The sequence below is a fragment of the Rhea americana genome, unplaced genomic scaffold, assembly GCF_003343005.1.
Source record: "Rhea americana isolate MKP2758 unplaced genomic scaffold, rheAme1 scaffold_29, whole genome shotgun sequence".
Classification (NCBI taxonomy): Eukaryota; Metazoa; Chordata; class Aves; order Rheiformes; family Rheidae; genus Rhea; species Rhea americana.
Genome location: NW_028186412.1, coordinates 7,259,850 through 7,271,866, shown reverse-complemented (window position 1 = coordinate 7,271,866; position 12,017 = coordinate 7,259,850). Strand labels below are relative to the sequence as shown.

Genomic DNA, 12,017 nt, shown 5'->3' with positions numbered 1-12,017 from the left:
AGCGCAGCGCGGAGCCGCGCGGGCCGCCCCGCCGGGGCCGGGAGCGCTCGGCCTCGCCCTTCCGCCGGCTGGCGATGGGGGGATGCTTAAACCCGGGGATCTGCTCTTGTTGGGACTGCCCTTGCCGCTGTGAATTACTCACCTAACTCCTAACAGCTTGTTCTTTTCTCTTTCTTTTTCTTTTTTTTTTTATTTTAATTCTCAATATTGCAGCAGCTCGTTGTAAGCGCATTATGTGAAGTACCGCGACCGGCTAAAAAACCCAAGCAAAATAAAGGCTTCGGCAATTACAGGTAATTTGCGACACACCTACAGATGTTAAAGGGTTGCATGCAGGTAAACAGCTTGCATCAGTAAAGCTGACAGGTCCTGTGAGCGCCTGCTCGCCCGGTGGAAACATTCCTCAGACTTACGGGGGAATAGGAAATGCACGGTGTGAGTCAGCAGCAGGTTTATTTCTGAGTATCAGGCTGGATGAGACTGCACGAGGAATGAGAGCTCAAGCCCTTAACTAAAACTCGAGAGATGTGTTAGAGTACGGACAAGAGCGCTCGGCTCGCTGCGGTAGATGATACTTGATGGCTTTGCTGTGGCTTTCTCAGCTGTTTTTTTCCCATGACTGGGCTTCCCTGAAAACAGGGTGTTGCTACTCCCCTCGCTTGGTTTGAAGAATCTTTTTCTTCTTCTTTGTCTCTCTTCTATTTTAATAGAAGGATGAACTTTTGTCCTATCCTTAATTAGATTTACTTCTTAGTGTAGAAATATTCTAAAATAACAGGCAGAGGACTGTGACTGGGAAACAGTCTTTTGTCTTAAAAACACTTTTAAGAACACTTTGAAGGTTTGTCTTTGATCAGTAATCGGCTGTGGCGTGTGCGATGGTATGTGGGTTTTGGCCCGGATTCTGGTGGGGATTACCGCAAAGTATGCATGCCACTGATCTGAGGRGTAGAAGACAATATGTCTTTGAGCTTGATTCTGTTAGAGGTTATATAGGTTTTCTGTGATCTCCTGGTCTCTGTTCCGTCTGGAAACTCTGATTTCCAGATGCTTCAGATGCTTACCTTGCAGAGCCCCAGAGGCAAGGCAGCAGGCAGAAAGCTGTGCCACAAATGTGCTCGTGGATCTAGCTGAGAGGACAGGGCAACGGTGGGTCAAGCTTCAGCCAYGTGTGATCAGCTCCATGAAGGAGGCACTGCCACATGTGGACTAGGCATTGCAAYGTAGTTTTCCAGATGAGATTAATAACATCTTTGCAGAGTCCTGAGATTGCACTGCTACTGCCCATGCATCAGGACCTCTGAGAGGCTTCAGTCTGCAGGACTGTCAGCCTGATGACTGGTAAAAGGATTAAGACTTAAATGGAAGGATGAGAAGTTAATTCAGATATTCTTCTGGAGGAATCATTCCTTCTGGACAGGGCCTATTCCACCAAACTTCTGCCTTAGGCTGTGTTGCATCCTATGAAGTGTAACCATGCTAGTTTCCTTGGGGAGCAAGAAAAGTGATTGGACAGTGAAAGAGGATGCAGCAGAATATCTCCAGTAGCTGGAAAAATAGCAGCACTTTGAATTAGGTATAGGTGTTATGAGTACCTAAACTTAGTGTACATCTGTCAGTAAAAAGGTTACTTTATGGTTTGATTTCTTTGTGTTACTCGTGAGCATTTGCAGTGAAATCAGTGGTCTTCAAACAGTAACAAACATGGCATAGACTTTTTTTTCTCCAAGATTTTTTTTCTTGTTCTGGTCCTCACTGCTTGTAATTGCAACTTTAAAATAAAGATTCCTGTTTTATCTGACAGGAGCACTTCCTATGACTCTTTCCTGACTAAACACTGATTTGTGTGAAGAAAAATCTGAAGTGATGGTTTGTAAGGAAAGATAACATGCTGTCAAAGCAGAAGAAACATGGAAGAAAGTTAAATGTGTGTCCTGTTACATACTTAAAGTTAAGCTAATTCTGTTGCTTATCTCGTATAAATTTTTCTTCCTTTGATGCATACTTTTAAAGAGGAAAAGATTGGGTTTTTTGTCCTTACTTCTAATGAAATAATATAAAAATACACATTCAAGGAAAAACTGCACTGCAATATAAATTATTAGCATTTTAGAAATGCTAATTAAATTTAAAAGGGGGTAAATTTTGTCCTCCATGCAAAAGAGATGGTGACTTGGCAGTGTTGTAGAAAGTGTTCCATTGAAGTGGATGGATCTTGAGGAACATGTGGTGAAGTTGTAGAGAACTTCGCTAGGTCTGGAGGAAGGAAATGGCAATGAAATAGCAGACTAAAATCGTTAAAATGTCATAGCTAATAAAGATGCCATTTTCATAACAGAAAGCAGGGCATRGTGTGCATGGTTTTCTTAAAAACCATGGGAAATAGAACCCACTTGCATTAGTGTAGGAATTATCCTTAGGAATCTGGTTTCCATTCAAATGCATTTCAAAGAAAACTTTAAGCACTCCTTGAAGGTAATGTTCATTGTGGTCCGTGACAACCATTCCTCCCAATCTAAGGGGAATTCTTCTGCCTTGTTRTGCCTTCAAGTGTGCTTGGCCTTTCTGATGTCCTTTTTTGCACAAGTAGAGTGACTTGCATGCAAAGATGTTCTGGGTGGTGATGATCCTCTGTTTACAGTTGTGGGCTAGTAAAATAGCTATGAGGACTTCTAAACAGCCTTGGAGAAATGATTTAATTTATGTAGGGACATGAATATGGAACAGTTATAAATGAACCGAAGCCTTAATGTAGTCGATTTAATTAGCATATATTTTTATGACACAGTGTGCAAAAAGCTAAATCTTAATCTAGCATGTTAGAGGCTATCTGAGTTTTATACTTGGTTTAATTAGAGCAAAGAATGCCTACTGTTTTTGTAAAGCTTGAGTAGAAGAGAAGTACAATGCTGCAGTGTTCACAGAGGTTTCCTATTCCCCAATAGGCTTTGCCTGCTCTTGTGTCTGATCAGATATATTGCAATCACTACCTGTCATAATTCTTCTGTTGCTCTCTAGTTTCCACTAATCTGGAGATAGTGGTTCAGAATAGAGTTTAAGAGCTACTAGAGCGGATTGCACAGGCATTTTTGGTGGTTAGACTGTTCCTTTGATCCTTATTCAACTTTTAGTGAAGAAGTAAAGTTGTTGATATTTAAGTGTTTCAGCTGGATGCTCCTTGAGGTTTTTAATATACTGCTGTGTAAGATTAAATTTGCAAAGGTTTCCTTTAATAGTGAAACAAAAGGATTTTGGTTGCCGAAGTCTGAGTTCAAAGTTGCATCTTCTTACAGTTTGAACTGTACATTAAAGCTGTAGCATTGTAGGCAGCTGCATTCCCTTTCCAGTAACACGAACATCCTGGATGGCTGAATTCAAGCTCTGTACTTCTCCTTCCACTTTGAAATGGTACTTATCTGTCTTGGGCCACTGATGCCAAAGTATGAATTTGTGAAGCCTACAGTATTAGCAGAGCATTTGAGAACAACCCCATGAAGTAGTGAGATCCAGTTATTCCTGGTTTAATGCCTGGAAAACTGAGGCTGAATTACGTGGCAGCTCTGGGAGAGCTCACAAGTGAGTGCTGTAGCCTGTATGCCTGTCTTTCTTGGTGAAATAAAAGAAAGCTGTCTGTCTTTGGAAAAAGAATATTAATTTATTCTATATTCATGGGAAACTTCCTGGGCTGGGTCCTGGCAGTACTCTTGTTTGATACAACACCACAACGAGCTTCAGTAAAACTGAGTGCAGCTCAGCAATAGAAGTAACAAAATCTGCACGCTTGCAGTTAAGTGTTTGCCATTTTGCTTAGCAATAAGGTAKATCTTGGCTTGGCAGGGTGAAGGTGTGCTGGTGTAAAACTGCTGAAATTAGGAATCTGTTATTCAGATCTAGGAATGAAACTGCATACACAAATCTGGCATACCGTGATGCTGGTATCTGCCCCTATGCTGTCTGATGCTCCCAGCATAACTGTCTAGATCAAGACCTGATGTGAAAGTTGTAAAGTCTTTAAATGCATGCCAATCCTCAATATAAAATACTTCTTGTATGAATGTGGGTCATAAGACCATTTTGATAAGCATCTTGAATCTGAAGCGATTTAAAATTTGAACCTTTCTGTGGCGAAACWTCTGCATTAGAACTGCTACTCTGTTATCTCTGTCCCCAGCTCTGGTTAGGACCTTCCCCTCCCAACACACTCACTTGAAGATAAGGCATTCCCACTTGGATAAAGTGACTTTTGCTTTGACTGGCTGCTGATCTTATATCCGTATCCAGAGGCACTGCTGAAAGCAGTGGAGGGTCACACCAGACTGGCAAACTCTGGCAGATCCTGCACTACAATCCTGATAGGAACAGAGGGGTTGTAACTATCTTCTACACTTCTGTGTAACTCCAGTAGGGTAAGCAGGTTAGTATCCAATTTGTAGGTGTACAGAGATGGGCATAATCTTGTTCTGAACACTTATGTGAATTGGCTTACTGGGTACCCTTTTCTGACTGGGTCTGTTTGATGCTTCTGTAGCATAAGCAAATATTGTACAAACCCTTCTAATCTTAGCACGTTCTTACTCGGTAATATCCTACAGCAGTGAGTTCCACACTGTGTGTGAAGGGGCATATTTTCTGTTTTTTCCTTCATTGTGTTCTAGTTGTGGCTTTCTGAAGTAAGATTCAACCACTGACTGATGATTTCCAAGTATAACTGTCTTTAATAGAATGAGGAATAGTATCTGCTAACTAGCTGTGGTCATAAACACAAGAGCTCAATAACTGCCCTTGGTGTTGTGTATTACAGGGATTTTTAGGGGTATATGCAGGGATTTTTAGGGGTGTATGCACAGTGCTGTGATTAGTTTAATGTAGGCTTACAAGCACTATTTTTTAAAGTAGTGAGCRTGGCAGGGCAGCACAGAGCTTAAGACCTGCCCAGGTGCTGGAGATCTGCAGAAATGGTTAGGCTCTAGTTCTCTTCTTGCCGCTGCATCTAGCCTACTACCAGTACCTGAGCTCGCTAGTGCAAAAGCTCGTGTGCCTCTTCTGTGTGTTATGTGATCGTACTGAATGGTTACCTTCCTAACCATGCTCCACTGAAAAGCTACAGTTATCTTACAAATTGTTTGCTTTTWATTTTTACTTTTTAAACTATCGACTGTGCCATCTTGCTGCTCTGACTGCTCTGCTATCAGCTGATCCTTCTGTTCCTCCATCTGGGCAGAGATTTATGCTGAGACCTGGAAAGGTATATTTTCATGCTGTGTTTTAGACTTCTTTTAGGAAAATTTAACACTTAAAGTGGCATAGTCTCATTTTGAAGTGGGTTCTGAATGCTCAGTTACTCAACTTCACTGACTTTAGCTGTCTTCTAATCTTTCCAATTTTTTCTTTTACCTCAATTTCATTCCCAGTTTACTGTTTTTGCCCCGAATTCTGCCAAGCCTTCCAGTCTTTCACTTACGCTTGTTCTGTGAGGGCTTTACTTCCAGGCTCAGAAAAGCAGATAAAGTCTTTGGCTGCTTACGTACTGTAATATTTCTGTAGCTATCAACTGGGCTAGCTCTCTGAAAATGAAAGTTACTACTTACTAAATGGAAGTAACTTCCCTGCTTTGTCTTTTCCTTTGGYCAGCAAGACAGAGAGTTAATATTTTACTTGCTAGTAAAAAGCAAGTAAAGTAAAGGTCTGAAAGGCAAATATCTGGAAGAAAGATAACCGGTGACCATGAGTCAGCATGCCARTTTTTGAGTAGTTAAGAATAAATTGCTTCACCCTGCTAGAGGTTGCCCAGACTTGATGGGAGGTTTCAGCAGAGTATGTTTAGCTGGAGTGATCTTCTACACTGATGGGTTAACAGCGTGAAGTGCCATATGCAGCTGAGTTGTGTAACTGCATGTGGAGGCACATCCTTGGGAAGCTGTAGCAATGGAAGGAAACACTGGTGTACAGGTGAAGGTGAAGCATAAGAAAAAGGGCTTGTGAGAAGAGGTGATAAAACATGAAAGACTGAAAAGTGGAACCTGGGTAAGGAGATAGCTTCTGGACAGGAAGAAGAGGAAGGAACGACAGCTAAGAGAAGAAATGCAAGGAAATAAAACTGGGAAATGCAAGAAGTCTGGTAGAATATACAGAGAGGTGAATGATGTGTTTGTAGGTTTTACATTCAGTTGTGCATAAGTATTTTTAGTCGCAATACTTACAGTCTCAGTTTAGGTAACTGAATTGCAAGGGGTATGTGTAAGCAACAGAACATGAACAAAACAAAGAGAGAACCAGCTGCAGGTTTGCTATTAAAAGCTGATGTACGATGATCTCCAAAGCAAATCCTGCTAGTAGGGCTGGTTTGCTTAAAAAACAGATGGCAAAAATAAAACCATGGAGTGGAACTAAATATTTGGAAGTCCAACTCCTCTTGTAAGGATCCCTGGATGCAGGATCTTCCCTGTGCCCTCATAGGTTTGTTGACCTACAGAGACTTTATTTTCTTTCTGTGTCTGTCCGTATCTGTATGCTAACGAAAGACATACTTTGCTCCTAGAAAAATTACTTAGCAGGATAGGAAGGTAACTCTGCTTCCRGGACTGCTTCCTGCAAGATGCTGAGGAAAATGTAGAGAAATTCTGCATCCTGAAGGAGGCTCAAGAGAAGGTTCTTCAGTATGGAGAAAACCTTGGGATTTTTGTTTTTTTTTCCACTGGTCTTCACCTCCTGAACTAACCTCATTTACTCAGCCAGCACTACGTGAGGAAAACATGCTTTATGCATCAAGGGGAGATTACACTGACCTTTTATTTCTATCACCATTAAGTTTCCTTTTTCTTTTCCCTTGAGCAATCGTGTACTTTGCTTTAATTGTTGCATGTGACTTACCGATTGTACATGGGTCTGTTGTAAAGTAGAAAGTTTTTTGCCATTTCTCAAAATGGGGCTGTTGATACTGAAGATAGCTGCAAAGAAAAAGATCTTCCTTTTTCTCATGCAGTGTGACCCAGGTCAGTTAGGAAAGTCTTAAYTCTGTCACGTGGTAGAGCCGATGGCCTTTGAGCCAGTGGCTGCTATTCTRTCCTTTGTAAACCTTGCAACAGGAATGTTGTTTCCTTTTAGCCTTTACAGCACAGGGCGCCACAGATAGTTCCTTAGAGAACAAAATTCACAATATGGAGAAATAAAACCCTTTATGAGAGTTTCTGAGCTGAGGGCTATGTGAGTTCTTCCAGAGGATGATGCCTGGCTGTCACAAGAAATGTCTGTTTCTTTCAACCTGAATAAAGCAACTTACTTTATTCACCTGAAGAGGAAAACACCTCTTAGTGCTTTCTGCAAATGACTCATGGCTAAGCAGATTGCTTAGCTTCCACTGAACTGCAGTGGTCCTGAGGAGGTATGTGAAATACTTTCACTCATTACAGACCTAGTATTTAGAAGTTCACCTACTGGAAACTATGCTTCTGTTGAAGAGTCTGTGAGATAGATCAGAGATACTGTTGGTCTCGCTGAACTCTTCAAATACTGACTTTAGCTTTATCCCAGCCTCCAAGACTTCTATTTTAAGGTGTAATGTAGCCTGTTACGAGGGTGAATCATCTGGCCACAAAAAGTGCCAGCATCTGGCTACCCCAGGTTCCCTTTGTAGTTAGTGGAGAGAAAATGGGATTTTTGAGATGAAACTCATTGAACAGACTTCAAACATCTGCCTCAAGATAGATCATGACCTAAGGTTTCACTTCTGCATCCAACTATGGTGAGATTCTTTTCCGCTCACAGAGAGCTCTGCAGTCATGTCACTACAATTCTTACATGCAGGTTATCCAGACCTGCCCTTGTAACCCACACAACCTCAGCAACTGTTCCTTAGCACCTGCTTTTTTTGCTGGATTATACTCATGAGAATGTTGTTTATTGTGTAAAATTAAGGAATGGCAAACTTGACTGAAGTTGTATAGGAATTTTAGCTATCTAATACTTTTTTGTTTTACAAATAGTTACTTAAGAGAAGCTGAAAGCTTSTAGGCTCTTCTAAAGTTTTCTGTAACTTTCTGCTGGAGCTCTAATCCCACTGTCTGCACTTTTTCCTGAGAGTTGTGGAGGCTCTGAATAACTGCATCTCTCACTCTGATTATATTTTTATTTTAAAGTATATTTTATTCTTGACTGCTGATGTCTTCTGGGTTTTGTTACTTTTGTTACTGTTACCAAAATTCCAGAAYGTGTAGCTTTTCACTTGAGGCTATCTTCATCAATTTATCCCTATCTGATTTYCCCTCGCCTTGTTAATGTGACTGTTTTCAATTGGCCARATAGACCTAAAGTCATATTATTATTTTTCTTTTTTTARTCTGCAYTTAAATGTAATCATTTTCCTACTGATACRTGATTAGAATACTAATTGTCACTTTATGACTGCTTATAGGCAAGACCACASTATACCAGCAACCTGTTACCACAGTCAACAAATTTGCTGCAATCATACAATATTGTCTTTATTTTATGCAATGTTTGGTGGGTTTTTTTTTCCTCTGTTGATTAATCTTTATTTTGTTTATTTATCCTGTTTTAGGTCAGACCATTAAAACGAGACGATGGATTGGGGAGCTCTGCAGACCATCTTAGGAGGTGTAAATAAACACTCCACCAGTATTGGGAAGATATGGCTCACAGTCCTGTTCATCTTCCGTATCATGATCCTTGTAGTGGCTGCAGAGAGAGTCTGGGGAGACGAACAAGATGATTTCATCTGCAACACTCTGCAGCCTGGTTGCAAAAATGTTTGCTATGACCATTTTTTCCCTATCTCTCACATCAGACTCTGGGCCCTGCAGCTGATCTTTGTTTCCACGCCTGCGCTGCTGGTGGCCATGCATGTAGCTTACAGACGGCACGAGAAGAAAAGGCAGTTCAGAAAGGGAGATCAGAAATGCGAATATAAAGACATTGAAGAAATCAGAACGCAGAAGTTTCGTATTGAGGGCTCCTTGTGGTGGACATACACCGGCAGCATCTTCTTCAGACTGGTCTTTGAAGCGGTCTTCATGTATGCGTTTTACTTCATGTACGATGGGTTCCGAATGCCTCGCTTAATGAAATGTAACGCTTGGCCCTGCCCCAACACAGTAGACTGCTTTGTTTCGCGACCTACTGAAAAGACAGTGTTTACTATTTTCATGATTGCTGTGTCCAGCATTTGCATTCTGTTAAATGTGGCTGAGTTATGTTACTTGTTGGTAAAATTCTTTCTCAAAAGGTCTAGAAAGGCTGGAAATTCAAAACATCACCCCAACCATGAGAATAAAGAAGAAACCAAACAAAATGAAATGAATGAGTTAATATCTGATAGCTGTCAGAACACAGTCACAGGATTTTCAAGTAGCTAAGGTGATGTGAATGTTGGTATTCGCTCTTTTTGGAGTGAATTTTTTTCTTTTTATTTTCTAAAGGCTGCAAATTTGTGATATTAAATAGTTTAAGTTGGGTGAAACTTTGATACAAAATTCCAGGTGCAATTTATACACCTGTCTGAAAAGTGAGGGTAGCCTAAACATGTGAAAATTACCTAAGGATTAAGTAGGGAAGTGTATTTTTCTATGAATATCCTTACAAGTTGACTATAGCAAGTGGGGAAACCCACTAATACCTTCATGCTGACAGCTCCTGAAAAACTGTACATGCAACAGCAATAAGAACAAAATTCTTTCCAAGCTAGATATTCTAGTATTACAAGATTTTTTTGTAATAGTGATAGCTTTCACTTGTGTATTGACAATTAAAATATTTTTGTAAAATATAAGATTCCATGTTACTTAAGGTGTTATAGTAAAAAACCGTCTGTGTTTTGTTTTCAACCAGGTGTATGCAGATATACCAATAGTATCATAATAATAGAGAGGAGATGGCAGTAGGCTACACRTGTACGGCTTTGAAAGCACTGCTCGAGTTTGGACAGGTAGCTTGAGTCAAGTGCATATACGCTGCCTGCTGTGGAGGGAGTCGTGTCATGGATCCATCCATCACGTGTGGGTGATTGAGGTAGCTAGGTCTGGAGGGAAAACTCGAACCTTAAAACCAGCATGACAGTATAGATACAGCCAAGGTAGATCAGCTTTAAATATCTAGCAGACCTGGTATAAATAATCTTACTAATTCTTTTACTTGCATACTGCCAGTCTTATAAGAACATAGGTGATTTCCTGTAAATAGTCCATTTAGCATGTGTTCACTTCTTTAATGTATGAACTATATTTGTTTCTTTATCCTGTATCACATCATGGAGTCTTTTTGGTTTTGATCTGTTTTGTTTTTTGTGGTAGTCTGATGATGGTGCTGTGGTATGAAACTAGGAGCTACTTGCTTTGAAGGATGTGCAAAAATGTCTTAAGTTGGAAACGGTGGAAGTCTTCTGAATAAAAGGCCAACACTTTAATCTTTGCCAAGGGCATGAAAGTCTGGATGTGAATGCTGTAAGAATTTTGTTAGTGATAAATAGCCGTTCAAATAAAAAGCACTTCTGCTTATAAAACATTGGATATAAAGTCCCTGCATGAAAACGAAATGCACGTRACGCCTACACTGCCGTTTTGGCTTGCCCTAAGCACCTGTCTGTGCCCTCTCGGTCGCAGCCAGGGCCGTGATGCCCCGATTCCCGCTGCGGGTATCGGAGCTCGTGAGCTTTTGGGAGGGACGTGCCACTGAAAGGGAGCCTGCTGCTCGCCCTGCTCCCCCCGGCAAACACTGCGTCCTCCCTGCCCTCCCAGCAGCTTTCCCTTTTTTCTTTATTTTTTTAATCTGTCAGGAGAGGAACTTGGCAGAGCTGCTCCTCTGCGACGGGGGCGGCGGTGCCGCGGCGGTGCCCGACCGCCCCGCGCAGCCACGGCTCCCGCCGTCCTGCTGCGGGGCCAAGCCCAGGCGCCCACGCTGGCCGCGGGCTGACGGCGGAGTTGGGGTTTTTTTCTGTCCCAGACCTGTATTTCACAGAGCAGCTCCAGCTTGGACTTTCATCCAAGGATTGCTGTGAATCATGTACCGTATAGGGAATATAAACGGAGATCAGTTAATGATTAGATCTGATCGTGCCTTGTCCCTTTTGGTAATCAAATCGAAATAGCCCTATGATAAACATCAGTAAGTCTGGAAAGCACCGCAGAGCACCTTGAAGCTCGGTTCCATTTCCTTCAGCTAGAGTAAAGCTATATTTTTCTGGGTAGCCAGCACAAAGCGTGTGCCCGCTAACCTCCAAACCAGGGTATGACGGTAACTCTATATATGGCATTTTCATTTCCTGCTTGCAATTTTTCCGATGGTGGTTTTTGTTTGAGTTTTCTAGCAGTCGGATTTTTCCAGACTCCCAGTTCCAGGTGTGCTGGTATTTTAAGCGTGGAGAAGTGGGCAAAGGGGGTGAGCCATCCGCGCTGGTGCCCGCGTTGCAGCTGGCGCCGCAGCRCCAGGGCTCCAGCAAAAACCATCAGCGGCTCAGCTGCGCAGGGAGCAGAAGCACCCCGCGCTCTGCCTGGCGCACGAGCGACGGCTGGCGGGTCTGTGGGAGGAGGAGGCAGGGAGAGGCTCAGGCAGAGGTCTGACTCGGCTGTCAGGTCCTGCTTCGCCCGTGCCAAGGGGCGCACGGGCAGGAGCGCCGCCCGGGTACCAGCTGCCAGTGCGGCCGGGTCGCCCGCCTCTGCCCGAACTCCTGCTACAGCCTCCTGCCGCCCCTCGGTGCCGGGAGAATCACGTTGACCTTTCCTGGATGTTTGCAGAGGTTTCAGGGCTTGATCCAAAGCTCCTCGTTGTCGCTCAGAAAATCCTCGCTGATCCACGGGCTTGGGCCAGGCCTGCAGGAAGGGTGTAGCTCCAGTTAGGCACTTTCTGCACAGCCCTTTTGCATCATCCCGTCCCATTTCTGAGACTATACAACATATTGGGATATATCACGCTCCCCATCCAGGACGTGTCCCCCGGCGCAGGCAGGCGTGCTCTCCTCGTGCAGTGCTGGTTGATCCGCTCTGATGTGCATGCACCCTCCTCAAAAC

At 42.7% G+C, this 12,017-nt stretch overlaps 1 protein-coding gene across 1 annotated transcript; it reads left to right on the top strand.

Moving 5' to 3' along the window:
* The first annotated feature begins 215 nt into the window (after positions 1-215).
* LOC146593594 (gap junction beta-6 protein) lies at positions 216-10,513 on the top strand. The gene is made up of 2 exons (XM_085309117.1): positions 216-293; positions 8,558-10,513. Exon 2 carries the CDS (start codon positions 8,580-8,582, stop codon positions 9,369-9,371), a length of 792 nt encoding a protein of 263 aa, XP_085165243.1. The 5' UTR covers positions 216-293; positions 8,558-8,579; the 3' UTR covers positions 9,372-10,513.
* The last annotated feature ends 1,504 nt before the right edge of the window (positions 10,514-12,017 follow it).